The sequence below is a fragment of the Lemur catta genome, chromosome 1, assembly GCF_020740605.2.
Source record: "Lemur catta isolate mLemCat1 chromosome 1, mLemCat1.pri, whole genome shotgun sequence".
Taxonomy (NCBI): Eukaryota; Metazoa; Chordata; class Mammalia; order Primates; family Lemuridae; genus Lemur; species Lemur catta.
In genome coordinates, this window is record NC_059128.1 from 12820377 (window position 1) to 12832818 (window position 12442).

Sequence of the window (12442 nt, forward strand, 5' to 3'; positions counted from 1 at the left end):
CTGTTTTAAAAACAAGTCAAGTCACCCCACCCTAACTCCCTTTTGAAACTACCAGGAGGTCGCTGACCACAGGCCTGAGAATGGGTCAAAAATCACGCTATTTGACCCCCTTATAAGAAACACCCAGAACATAAACTTACTCAAAGCAAGAGCCTTCAGTATTCCCTATCTCACTAGAAGAGAAATCCCAAGCTATCTTCAGCTGTTCCTTTCAGATTCGGGGAATTACGAGAGCCACCCCTCAGTTCACGGTGTCAATGTCTCTTCTACCAACCACCCAGACCAAGGACCAGTAGCAGAAGCACATGGACGGTGTCTCCTCTCCACTGCTCTGACCCATCCCTCTGGCAGAAAATCTAATAAGCTACAAAACGCCAGAAAGACAGGGAGTAGGAGAGGGAGAAGCCAAGGGTCTCTATAAATCAGCCCTGAATGCACCCATTTGGCTGCCAAGAGCTTCTCACTGCCTTGCTAGCAGCCTGCCACCGTTCCCTGGCAAATTAAAACCACCCACACAAACACTAAAAACCCAAATCTCCTTGCTAATAAGATACAACCAGTTAACACCCTGAAAAATGTACATCCAGCCTTCACTTCAAAGAAGAGCTCTGCACTAAATGCAATACGCTTTTAAGAGGGCTTTTTAAACAGACCAATCCCAATGTAAAGACCAGTACTGGCATGACTGAGTTTCGGTTACAGGTTTATAATTAGACACAAAATTCACTCTGGGCTGGAGTTTTACTTTCAAGCCGGAGGCTAGCATTAGTTCTACTTGGGGGAGAAAAGCAAAGTCAAGTCAACTTGAAAAAAAAAAAGTAAGAGAAAGCTAAAGTTAAATATAATTGTAAATTAAGTCGTGAATCAAAGGTGACTGGTAGTGTCCTTTAGGCATGAAGAGAATGGCTTAGAAAAGTGAATACTGCTTCTACCGCACACAGCAAGGAGTGAATTACAGACACACTAAATCATGTCTCTTGCACAGATGGTCTCAAGTAGTTACATAAAACAGGTTATCAGCAGCACAATTGAGAAGAACCTCTAAATACATGCTTGAGAGAAAGTGGGTTTTTTCCTTCATTAAGAGCTCTACTGCCTGAATAGGTCATTAAAAGTTACCATGATTCACTTCCCCCCTCCCCCCTATGAAAATGCAACTAGACCTAATGTCCATAAATATGATGAAGCAATCGGTATCTGCTTGTTTTTAGGCAAGGTCTTAGGCTCAGAGGTTGGTTCTGGGATCTTGGGAGGGAGGGAAACCAATGCTGGGCTGAGGGCATTTAAATGTACACTGGCCTCCCCTCCAACTGCCTTGTCCCCGTTTAGATCTTAGCTTTACAAAGCATTTAACACCACTTTAAGTTAATGGTCTTTATTGGAAAAAAAAAATAAAACTAGCATTTACAACTTGGAATGGACATAAATTGTAATTTCTTGAACAGCAATGTTGATGGTTGTGCTGAAGTCCACAGCCAGAGCCTACTCTGCCGACTCCAAGTCATGGTTCAGAAGGTTTAAAAACAGAGAGTCCAAAGATGCTCCCTTGGTAAAGATTTCTTATTAAAAATTTGTGTGAACAGTGACAGCCTAACACCCATTTCACTCCAGTACCATGCAGACAATGCTAAACCAACATACTCGGGCATGCCACCAGGGTGTGTCACCGTTATCATGGGTCAGAGCACACGGAAGTACAAGAGGACCATCCTACCAGTGGGGCTAAGTCTCAACAGTTTATCCTTCACTCGTTTTTCTGCACATCATCCTGAGGTAAACCAATTTTAAATGTGTCTGTTTTCAGTAAACCAGCTATGACAATTTATACTAAACAAATTGAACTAGAACCCATTTGAATAGGTTTTGAATTTGTTTTTTCATTTTTCATTTTTAATACAAATGCCTGACTGTGCTCAATCGTCAAGCTGCATGCATGAAAAACTGGCCAGCCCAAACAGTGTATTAATCATTAGCAAATGGAACTTTAAGGAGTCCTTATCATTAAGGTAGTACAAGTATTTATATTGTAAAACTGATGTGTAGCTTGATCTTTAGGGGACAGGACCACCAACCAATACATGCAGATTTTGTGTGTGTGGACAGAAGGTACTTTTGACATTCAGTTTTGCTATATAGAAACAGAATGAATAAATGAACTTTTTCTTTTTTTGCAAGAGGTAAGTAAAAGATTCAATTTGATTCTTCTAGAGGGGGGAAAAAGGAGTTGAAAGTAGGTCTTCATTTTGCAGTCATCATCTGTACGAATTCTGAAAAGACAAATAATCATAACTTTTGGTTATCTTTAAAAGCAGCTTTAATGAACACAACATCTCTACTGTGCACAAAATAAAACCAGTGCCTGTCTAGTGAAGTAGTTAACTTGTTTACAGATCCTAAAGGTAAGACTTTTAAAAACTAACCTAAAGAAATTTAGTGTTTTACCTTCATAGTTGACTTGTCCGTCTCCATCAATATCTGCTTCTCTGATCATTTCATCTACTTCTTCATCTGTTAGTTTTTCTCCTAAGTTTGTCATGACGTGACGTAGTTCTGCTGCGCTGATGTAACCATTGCCATCCTGTGAACATTCAGCAATTGTTAATGACAGTAGTTCTGTGTGGGCAAGGAGGTCTTTGACGTATGTGCCCTCTCAAGTTACTGCTAACTGCTCACATCAACAATTCCGATCTCTAGTTCCTACCTCTACCTACTAAATATATGCAACCAACTAACGCAGAAAACATCGGGGATTTTCAAAAGCTAACAGAAATCCAAGTCATAATCAGGAAACTTGGTTCAAAATTCCTATTATGCTTACCCTCGCCTGATAAGGTTACTATGATAAGTCAGGATATTTCAAAGTGAGATCAAAGGCTCAGGCAGTTAGGGTACGTAGTGTATCTATAACAGATTATTAGAGCTTTTTAGAAATGATAGCAAAAAAAAGCCATAGTTAAGTACCATCTGCTATGAAGATGCAGGATTACCTTGTCAAAGACTCGGAACGCCTCACGGATTTCTTCTTCGCTATCTGTATCTTTCATTTTTCTAGCCATCATAGTCAAAAATTCTGGGAAGTCAATGGTGCCATTACCTCAAATTAAAGAACAAAAAGCTCACGTAAAATAATCAATCTATTAATGCTGCTCTGCAGTAATAATTTTAGAATCACTACAGAGAATGGCAAGCACTCCAGGACAAAGTGGCAAACTATTTTTATTAGGTTCAATAAATAGTTTTAAACATTGTAGGTCTAAAATGTTCAAATACTGCACACAACAATTTGATGTGATTCAAACTAATAACCAGTGCCCAGGAGAGCATTTAATGACAACAAAGGAAACTGTGCATCTGGGTTCATGACCACCAAAGGGTCGCGGAGGGCTGTACAGTTTAAGAAAAATGCAGCACACAACACCCTAGGCTGAATCTTTCCACCCCCCAAGGGAAGAAAGCACCTGCGACAGCCTTCCCCTCCAGTTAGGGAGATCACAAGGGTCTAACTCTGCCTTGGCTAGTGACGTTGGTAATGTAAAGGTGGCCTAGAATTGGGCTGTAGGTTAAGAGCACAAAATGTTCTACGGGAGAAAGATTATGAGAGGGGAGAAAACCGTCTTTGTCGTGCCATGGGCCATAAAGGCTTAGAGTCTTCTCTAGGGACATTTCGTGGCCATATTATGACAGTAAGTCACCTAATCGTTTTCTCCCCCAACTCAGTATCATTATTTTCCATTAAAAGAAAAGCTTAGAAGCATTTTCACAGCTCAAACCATTAACATTTAGAAAACTGTGTCAGAAGAATTAATTCTATGGCCACTATTCTAAAATCTCCTCTAAAACTAAGAGATAGATGAATATCCTGAAAGACAAGCCTCCAGATTAAAATTAGAAAAAAACCCGTAAGTTATTCATTTTCACCGGTACCTAATTCACAGATCTCCTCAAATCTTTTTTTGCCTCCAAAATTTTAAGGTGTTACTGATATTCATGCAAAATAAATTATGTGAAGTATTATTTCACGACCATGCACAGAAGATGTCTTTAGGCATCGCCACATGTACTCAGTGCAAATACAGGATTCTGTGGCCTGGCACAATTTCTCCCCATTATTCCTTACAGTCTAAGAACCTAATACACTTCTTCCATCCCCAAGCCCAATTTTCCAGGACTTAGACAAAACGAGAGGGAGCCACCCCATGTTCCCAGATAGCTGATCATTTTAGCAAACTAGAGAAAACCATCAACCTTTTTTCCCCAAAACAATATTAAGAGTGGAAATAATCTTTAGAAGTAACTCTAATGGGCTGAAAGCTCGAAGAGCTTAACCAAAAGCCCTGCTTCTAAATGTCTAAGACCAGACAAGTGTAATTCTAACTGTACCACCCTATGGTACCATATTTTTAAGACAGCTACTATCAAGTCAATCATCTAAAAAGTAAAGTCTAGATCCAAATTATTTATTCTTTGCTCATCTTTTAAAAGTCATGTTTTATAATGTTACATGGTACATTAATGCATATATATGATTTCCAAAAATACATGTTTTTTTGGGGGGTGTGCTTCAAAACTGTTTACTAATGGAAATGAGCAATCAGAGGTCTGTTGTCCACTCCTAGAGTCTAGAGGAACAGATGACAAACTGCTATGGGGGGAGCCGGGGGGTGGGGTTACTGCTACTTCCTCTGTACCTTATATAGCTTCCCCTTCTGTTAGGTTTTGTAGGTCTACGCCCGACAGTCATCGTGCACCCCACCTCCAAGCCTCACATGATCCTATTCGGCAAACTATAGCTCACATTCTACTCAATTCTACAGTAGCTTCTAAGAGTGCTCTTACCCACCTCATTTGGGGGTTTTCCTCCTCTAAAAGAGACAATAAGCTTTTTAAAAAGCAGGTTCAATGGCTATTTAATTTTAATCCCTCTTGAGGACTCAGTGCAGACTCATGGGCCAATTGATAAATGAGTTGAGCCCTAGGTCACAGCAAGCAGAAAAGAACAATACAGTCATCTGATCCAGGAAATGCTCTAGACAGTGAGAAGGGGGATGGCAGGCCCATAATCTTCTATTTTAATTGTCAATGGCCATAAGGCAACCACAGAAGAGATCTTTGCACACTTGCTTTGCTCTGGGGACCTGAAAGATAATCCTGTAACATGTCTGAACTTGAATTATACAACAGTGGCACTCATTCACAGTTCTAAAGCCCTTACCATCAGCATCCACTTCATTGATCATATCCTGCAATTCCGCTTCTGTTGGGTTCTGACCCAGTGACCTCATGACAGTTCCAAGTTCCTTTGTTGTGATGGTGCCGTCACCATCTTTATCGAATAGGGAGAAAGCTTCCTTGAATTCTGAAAACAAAAGTTTACCCTTTAGAATGAATGCCTTTATCCAACCCAGCCACAATACACACTTGCCTGGGGCTTGCCAAAAGCAAGCTGTCAAGTTGTGCAAGGTATCAGAAATGGCCTGGTCTTTATCTACTGAAATAAAGACAATAGTTGTGTTGGACTGGCCTTCATACAGCAGCCCAGAAAGCAAATATTGCTCCTGGTAACCAGTTCCATAAAACCACAATATTCTCACATTTTTCTCATTCTCTTTATTTTTTTTTAATTAATATAAATATTCTTCTTTGTCACCACCCAGATGGAATAGTCTCACATTTTTAAAGATAGCTAAGCTTGAACATGCTTAAATTAGTACTGAATCCAATCTGATAGAAGATTGGTCCATATGTTCCCTTAAAGTCCCCACCTGTAAACCTCTACAGCCAGAAGAACCCCTTTGTTCACAGCAACATGAAAAGGTTACTAGAAACGTACATTCCAAGGTAACCAGCCCATTCTCTCTACATGGCATTCAGGATATTTCAAAAGTGTCCCTGGTTTCCTAAAGAGAAACTGTCCCAAAACAAGTCCTCCAGGGAATTTTAAAAAGCTAAAATCTGCTGGACTTGGTGGTACATGCCTATAGTTCCAGCTATTTAGGAGGCTGAGGAGGGAGGATCACTTGAGCCCAGGAGTTCAAGTTCAGCCTGTGCAACATAGCAACACCACCCTCTTTAAAAAAAAAAAAAAAAAAAAAAAGGCTAAAATCTAAACTCATGTAACTCCCTTCTCAACTATTACAGTGGGCCTAACACTCATTTTCACCCATTCCCATTTATTTTACGATAGCAAGCACAAGCTTTCACAGTGGATTACTAAAAGACGGTGGCAGAGGAATAGTAAACTAAATTTTTGAGTAGCAGGCTCAGTGCAATCTCATTATATACAAAGCTTTGCACATTGTGAAGCACAAATTCTCCAGAGTGTAACAAGCGGGCATTCTAACGTAAGTTTTACTCCTTCCATGGTACCTCTAAAATACTGACAAGGAGTAACACCTGACCTAAAAGTTTCTGCTTATCATTTTCATTAAAATAAAATCTTAGAAAACTGCTCAGATTGTAGGGGGGAGGGAACAGAGTCGTCACCAAACTGAGTCAGTGCCTAGTTCTGGCCTTCTGGGGACTCCCTGGAGTTGTCAACTTACCAGCAATCTGTTCTTCAGTCAGCTGATCAGCCTACATGAAGAAACAAAAGGTTATAATTCAATCCACCACAGTCTGAGACCAAGATAGTTTTTCCAATTACACTTTTAATATTGTGATTTTTCAAAAATCAATCTTAAAAAAATCATTTGAAACCTTTAGCACGGTCATGTAATGAAATCAATTACAATAAAGGGAACTCTTTATGCTATTTTAACAAAAGATGACAAGGAAGTGACAACATCTTCTCACTTCACGTTTTCTTTTCTGGGCCTATGGCTTAGCGTACTCTGAGATCTAACTAGGGTCAGTTCATAATGTGAAAAATGGCACCTCTAGTGGCAAAAGGCCCCCAGCACCAACCGCAGCAGCAGCAAGCTCTAAGAAAGAAGAGCGCCATCTACTGCACCACGGACACCGCAGTGCCCGCTTCCATCCAAGAAGGGACCCAGCCCAACACGGCTGCCACCACAGCCAGGATCAGGATCCTGTCCAGGGGCAGGCTTTTAGCACACCTTGCGCATTGCTTCAGGCCCTCGAAATCTCCCAACTGGCATTACATAATGGCATTGGGTTGGATTAACAGGCTTTTATATCCATTTTATGAGAAATAATTAAGTGGAAAAAATAAATATACAGCAATGCGTTACCCCACCAACTTCATTTCCATGTAATTAATGCTTTCCAATCCTTTAAATGAGGCAGTTATTTGTTAAAAGCCTACCATTTACAATGGCTAATGGCCTTGGTCAAATTATCCTGATTCAGAAGCCAGGAAAAAAATGGAACCATCTTACAAATGAGGTGTTACAAAACTGCAAAAATTAAATAGAAAGAAAACTACACAATAATTACTAGACTATATATATACGCCCTCTATTTTCAGGAAAAAAGAAGTAACTATTAAATTCGCTGGATACTATTCACTCTACCCATCTTAAGAATGACATAAGAGCTGCTCATAATAAACACACTTTACTCCAGGTGGTAATGGCCATGAAGGTAATTCTCACTTGCATTATTTGGTCTCCACCACCCTGAACATGTGCCTCCAGCAGGGGAATGAATCTGAGATCTCAGGAAGAGCTAATATGTATTTTTATTTTAATGAAGTACGCCTTATGCAGCCAGTTACAAAATAAGTCCTAATAGAAAACTGATGGCGTTAAGTTTATTCTCTTAAGTGGAAACTTTTACAGTCGCAACGGTGTTCCCATATATTGATTTTTGGGGGAAAACTTATTTTTACAAATTGTGAATGTTCCTTCCTTTCTACCCCAATCCCTAAAAATTGGTTTTCTGAAAGTGAAATGGAGACGCGAAGATTTATGTAATGCCAGGGCAACGTCTATCTTGTACAACAGGAAGCTCTGCCACACCTCGCAAGTGAGAACAGTCCCACCTTGCTGCAAAACTCCCGCGTTAGAGGGGTCACCAGGAGCATCCACCTTCCTCGACAACGAATACTCCCCTCTCCCAAAACGCGCTGGCCTTGGGGGAAAAGGTGTTCCGGAGCCCGCCGGGAGCCAACTCCCCACCCCGCCGAACCAGAAAACGCTGCCGGTGATGTCAGCCCTCCCCGCCGAGGGAGGAAGGGGCCGTGGAAAACACACCCAGCCAGGCGCACAGTCGCATCTGGCAATCTAGAGGCTGCAGAGAAGGCGGAAACGTGGAGGGCATCTCTCTGCCGACTGGGAAGTGGCGCGTGGCTAGGGGCCGGGCAGGGGTGCGAGCCCCAGGGCAGGCGGGGGACGCCGCCCCTCTTCGGCCGAGACCCCCCGCCCCCTTCCCCCGCCCCAGGGCCGAGGCCAAGGCCGCCCCGCGCCTCCCACCCGTTTCTGCTCCTCCAGGCGGCGAGCCCGCCGCGCCGCCGCCTCCTCCCGGAGCAGAAACTTTGCGTCTCTAATGGAAACCGAGCCGCGCGCCAGCTCCCTCCTCCCCCGCCCCCCCCGCCCCAATTAGCGCGAGCCGAGCGCCTCCCGCGGGAAGGGGCCTCCTGGTGTACCGCGGCTCACGCCCGCCTTTCCGCGGCACCGGGTGGGGGCCGCAGGGGCGCGGACACAGGGAGACACGAGCCCGGCCACACCACACGGCCCCGCCCGGGCGCAGGGCGGCCGGCTCGCCGCTTCCGCCCTCTCCGCCCCCCACCCCTCGCCTTCCTGCCCCCACCCCACCCTTCCCCGGCTCCTTCCTTCCCAGCCCACGCCTGCGCCGCGCCCCCCGGGAGGAAGGAGGGGACAGTGGCAGAGGCAGGCAGCCCAGCACCCTCGGCGGGGTGGGGGTGGGGGGCGGACGGTGACGGCGCCCCCCACCCCCGGGCCGGAGCAATGTGCGCCACCAGCTCGCTTCGGCCCATTCATTCTCCGCAGCCCGCCCGACCTGCCACCTTCGTGCCCGGGGAGAAGTGGGGGTGGGGGAGTTGTCTAGTGCCCGACCCCGCCCGGCTCCCGGGGAAGCGCAGCGCTGCAGGCGGCCCGGGTGCGGCGCGCTGGATGCAGTGGGTGCGGGGCTGGGGGGGGCGGTGCGGAAGGCCCCGGTGCAGCTGCGGCCAGGGCCCCTGCCCGTTGGACGGCCCGCAGCCAAGTCCGGCGCCAAAGAGGACCAAAATTTAAATGAGGATCCCTGGCAGAGAAAACCGAGATGCAAATCCAAAGTGCATCCTTCTTAACTGTAGCTGCTGCGTAACACCCAGAGAAGACACCCCCTCCCCCCAAAAAACCAAGACTGAACTAAAAATCTGGAAGGAAATCTTGGGCAGCTGCTCCGCCGGCGTTTGCCACTTCCGACCTACCATGGTGCGAGCGAAGGGAGGAAGAGCACAGGGAGCGAGAGCGGCTGCACCAGCGCAGGGGCTGTGACGGCGGGGCTGCCTCCGCGGTTGCTGCTGCTAACGCGCGCTGTGCGCTGTGCCGCCACCGACTGCGCCGCCCGTCTGCGAGTAACGGCTCCGCGTCCACGAGACTCCCAGCACCACTGCCTTAGCGCGAGCCTGCGCCGCGCACTATATATACGGCGCGCCGTATCCCTCCGCCGCGGCGGGCCGCCTCGCTGCGAGCGGCGCTGCGGCTGCCTGGCTTTGCCCGCCTGGCCCCGCCCCCGGCCTGCCGGGACGCGCGCTGTCCGCTGCGCGCCCGCGCGGCTGCGCCTGCCGGGGGACAGCGCTGGAGGGGTTGAGTGGGGCGCGGGGTCTCCCGGCAGGTGCGGCCAGGAGTCCTCTGGAGACGCCCATCTCGGGCCAGGGCGAGAACAGAGCGCGACCTGCAAGGCGGCCTGGGCGTTCGAAGCCGTCCGCCCCTCACCCCACCCGTGTGACCCTCCCACCTCCACACCTCCAGCCGCTCCCGTGAGGCTGCCGGGTCCCGCTTGCCCCTCGCCCTTGGGGTCTCCAGCGGCCACGTCCAGTTTGGGAAGCTGCGGGAGGTCCTGGGGCTGGGGGGCTGGGCCGCGGGGAGGTGGAGGCAGAGGAATTGACCGCACACCTGCAGCTGCCGAGGAGAGGGGTCCGCAGAGGACGAGGTAGTTGTCCTCGTGGAAGAAATTGGTCGGATGTTTTGCTTTTAAAATTTTGGATCAATATGTGAGACAAATTATATTTATGGCTAAATCTGTATCATGCTCCTATACTCAACCAGTCTTACTTTAATGTTTTTATGTTTCCACTGAATATTTTTTAGGATGCCTGAATATTTCTCCCCTACTGTTTTGTTTTGTTTTGCTATGGAAAATACTATTCATTCTGGCTCCAGTCTTACTAAAATTAATGTACTTGTGCAGCTTCTATAGACCTTAAAATCCATGCTCTAAATTTTTTGTAATTTTCCTGGTTCTGAGAGGGGTCAGAATCTTCATTCATAAATCCATAAAAACAAAGAAGAAAAAAGATACTTAGAATCGCCTGGACTACAGGTGGAACACACAGCCAGTTGCCTCTTCTATGGAGCTAGATTGTATTTTAATCTACACTCCTGATTATATTTCTTTTAAAGGAATATTTTAATCTTTTAAGTTTACTAATGTATTCCATTTTTCTGTAAACTCGAAAAAGAACGATTTCAGTCATTACTTTGAACCCCAGGACTTGTAAAAATCCTGAGAAAAATGCTGCAGTTTCTTTTCTTGCCAAGGTAGAACACAGAATTTGATCTTTTGTTTACAGGCCTGGGGCAACAGTTGCAGGTTATCATTTGCTTACTCTTTCAGAGAATATGACAAAGTGTGTGATTAACTTGCTCTGCTAGAAAGGGCATTGCTTGTTTGTGTTTGTTTCTGGCTTTGACAAAAGTCTGCAGAAAGATGTTTTAAAAGAATGAGAAATGTTCAGGCATATTGCAAATGCCACAGGACTTCTTGGGATAACCTCAGACGAGATGTCAGCATCTGTGGAAATGTTCTCAGTGACGTTCCTTCTGGAATGCCGCAGAAAGGGTGAACCTGCTGTTTAATTTAAAGAGAGGCTGCAGTAGCCAGCCAGGGAATGGTGCCGCCTTTCCTCTGCAGATTAGAAAGACATTATTCACTTCACAAATCTAACTCCCGTCCCCCCAAAAAATAATATTCCTGGGCTCATAGGGGAAAACCGAGTGGGAATAAAGTATACATATTAATGGGAGAGCTGGAAATAAGGAAATAGAATAAAAGGGACTAATACAAAGTAATTTTAAAGAATATTCAATAATCCAAGTTGCAAGTCTAAATGGTCAGACTCATTATTAAAATTGCTTCTTTACTAAGAGATATTCTTTCTGTCAGGTTTTTCATATATTATTAGTGAAATACATTTTAAAACATGGTATGAGTTGTATAAGTAAGAAATGGCCTAGAAATGAAATGAGTTTTATTATTAAAGATCTGGTTTCTAATAGTCTTCCATTCTTTATAATTATTTTGGTTAAGTGGCTACAATCTATGGTTTTTGAAAGCCAAGCATTCTCTAAAATAATATTTTTTTCTTTGTCATTTAAACTTATTTCAGAATACTTTGAAACTTTTTTGTGACTTTACTTGCTAAAAACTGTACATTTCAGAATCATTTTACTTATAGTAAAATTTACTTTTCTGATTCTTCATATTTTCCAAACTGGAGTTCTCTTTTGGTGATTCATTAATGTATCAAAGCACAAATTAGCTTTCAAGTCCATTGGGTTTATAATGAGGTCATGCTTTACACAATTTTATGGACATGCTTTGACACAGTCCACAGTTTGACACACTGAAATATAAGAAGATCAAGTGACTTGCCCAAGATCTTACTGTGAGTCAGTGATGGGGCATTAAATATAGCTGGAGCCCTCGCTCAGGGCCCTCGCTCAGTGAAATCAATATCTGAAAATTGTAAAGGTACAATGTTAAGGATTTGTCTATTTTAGTCAAGCAGATTCTTCTGACTGCTTAGATGGTCACCGGGTTTTTATTATCAAATATATTCCTTCAAGTGAATAAACTTCCTAATTTATGACGAAATCAGCAATCAGGAAAATAAGCCACATTATTGCGATATCATAAGTTACGGAGAACCAAAAAGCCTATGGAACATTTCATGATATTTAGAGGAAATGGTTCTATATGAAATTATTTAAATAAAATAAAGTTAATTAGAAGAAAAATAGAAAGAATGGAGCCCCAAGCCAGGAATCTCAGGTTTGAATATCATTTCTGTGACTAAGCAGATCACTGCAACCCTCTGAATCTTACAGAAAGAACACAGATGTAATAATTGTACAAACCTATAGTAAAACAAGAGGTTTGAACTTGATCTATAAATTCCTTCCAGCTGTAAAACCTTGTGTCTGAAGTTATAACACATATGATTATAAAGTATACATATATAACATGTATTATACATGTATCATTTATGTGTATACACATAAATATACATTATCAAAGATGAGAGAAAATACAGAAA

General features: G+C 44.1%; 1 protein-coding gene across 1 annotated transcript; it reads right to left on the reverse strand.

Moving 5' to 3' along the window:
- Positions 1-1359: 1359 nt before the first annotated feature.
- On the reverse strand, positions 1360-9589 carry CALM1 (calmodulin 1). Its single transcript, XM_045562052.1, has 6 exons — positions 9332-9589; positions 6543-6573; positions 5213-5356; positions 2988-3094; positions 2443-2578; positions 1360-2267 (listed from the first exon to the last, which is right to left on the reverse strand). Exons 1-6 carry the CDS (start codon positions 9332-9334, stop codon positions 2239-2241), a joined length of 450 nt encoding a protein of 149 aa, XP_045418008.1. The 5' UTR covers positions 9335-9589; the 3' UTR covers positions 1360-2238.
- Between the last annotated feature and the right edge of the window lie 2853 nt (positions 9590-12442).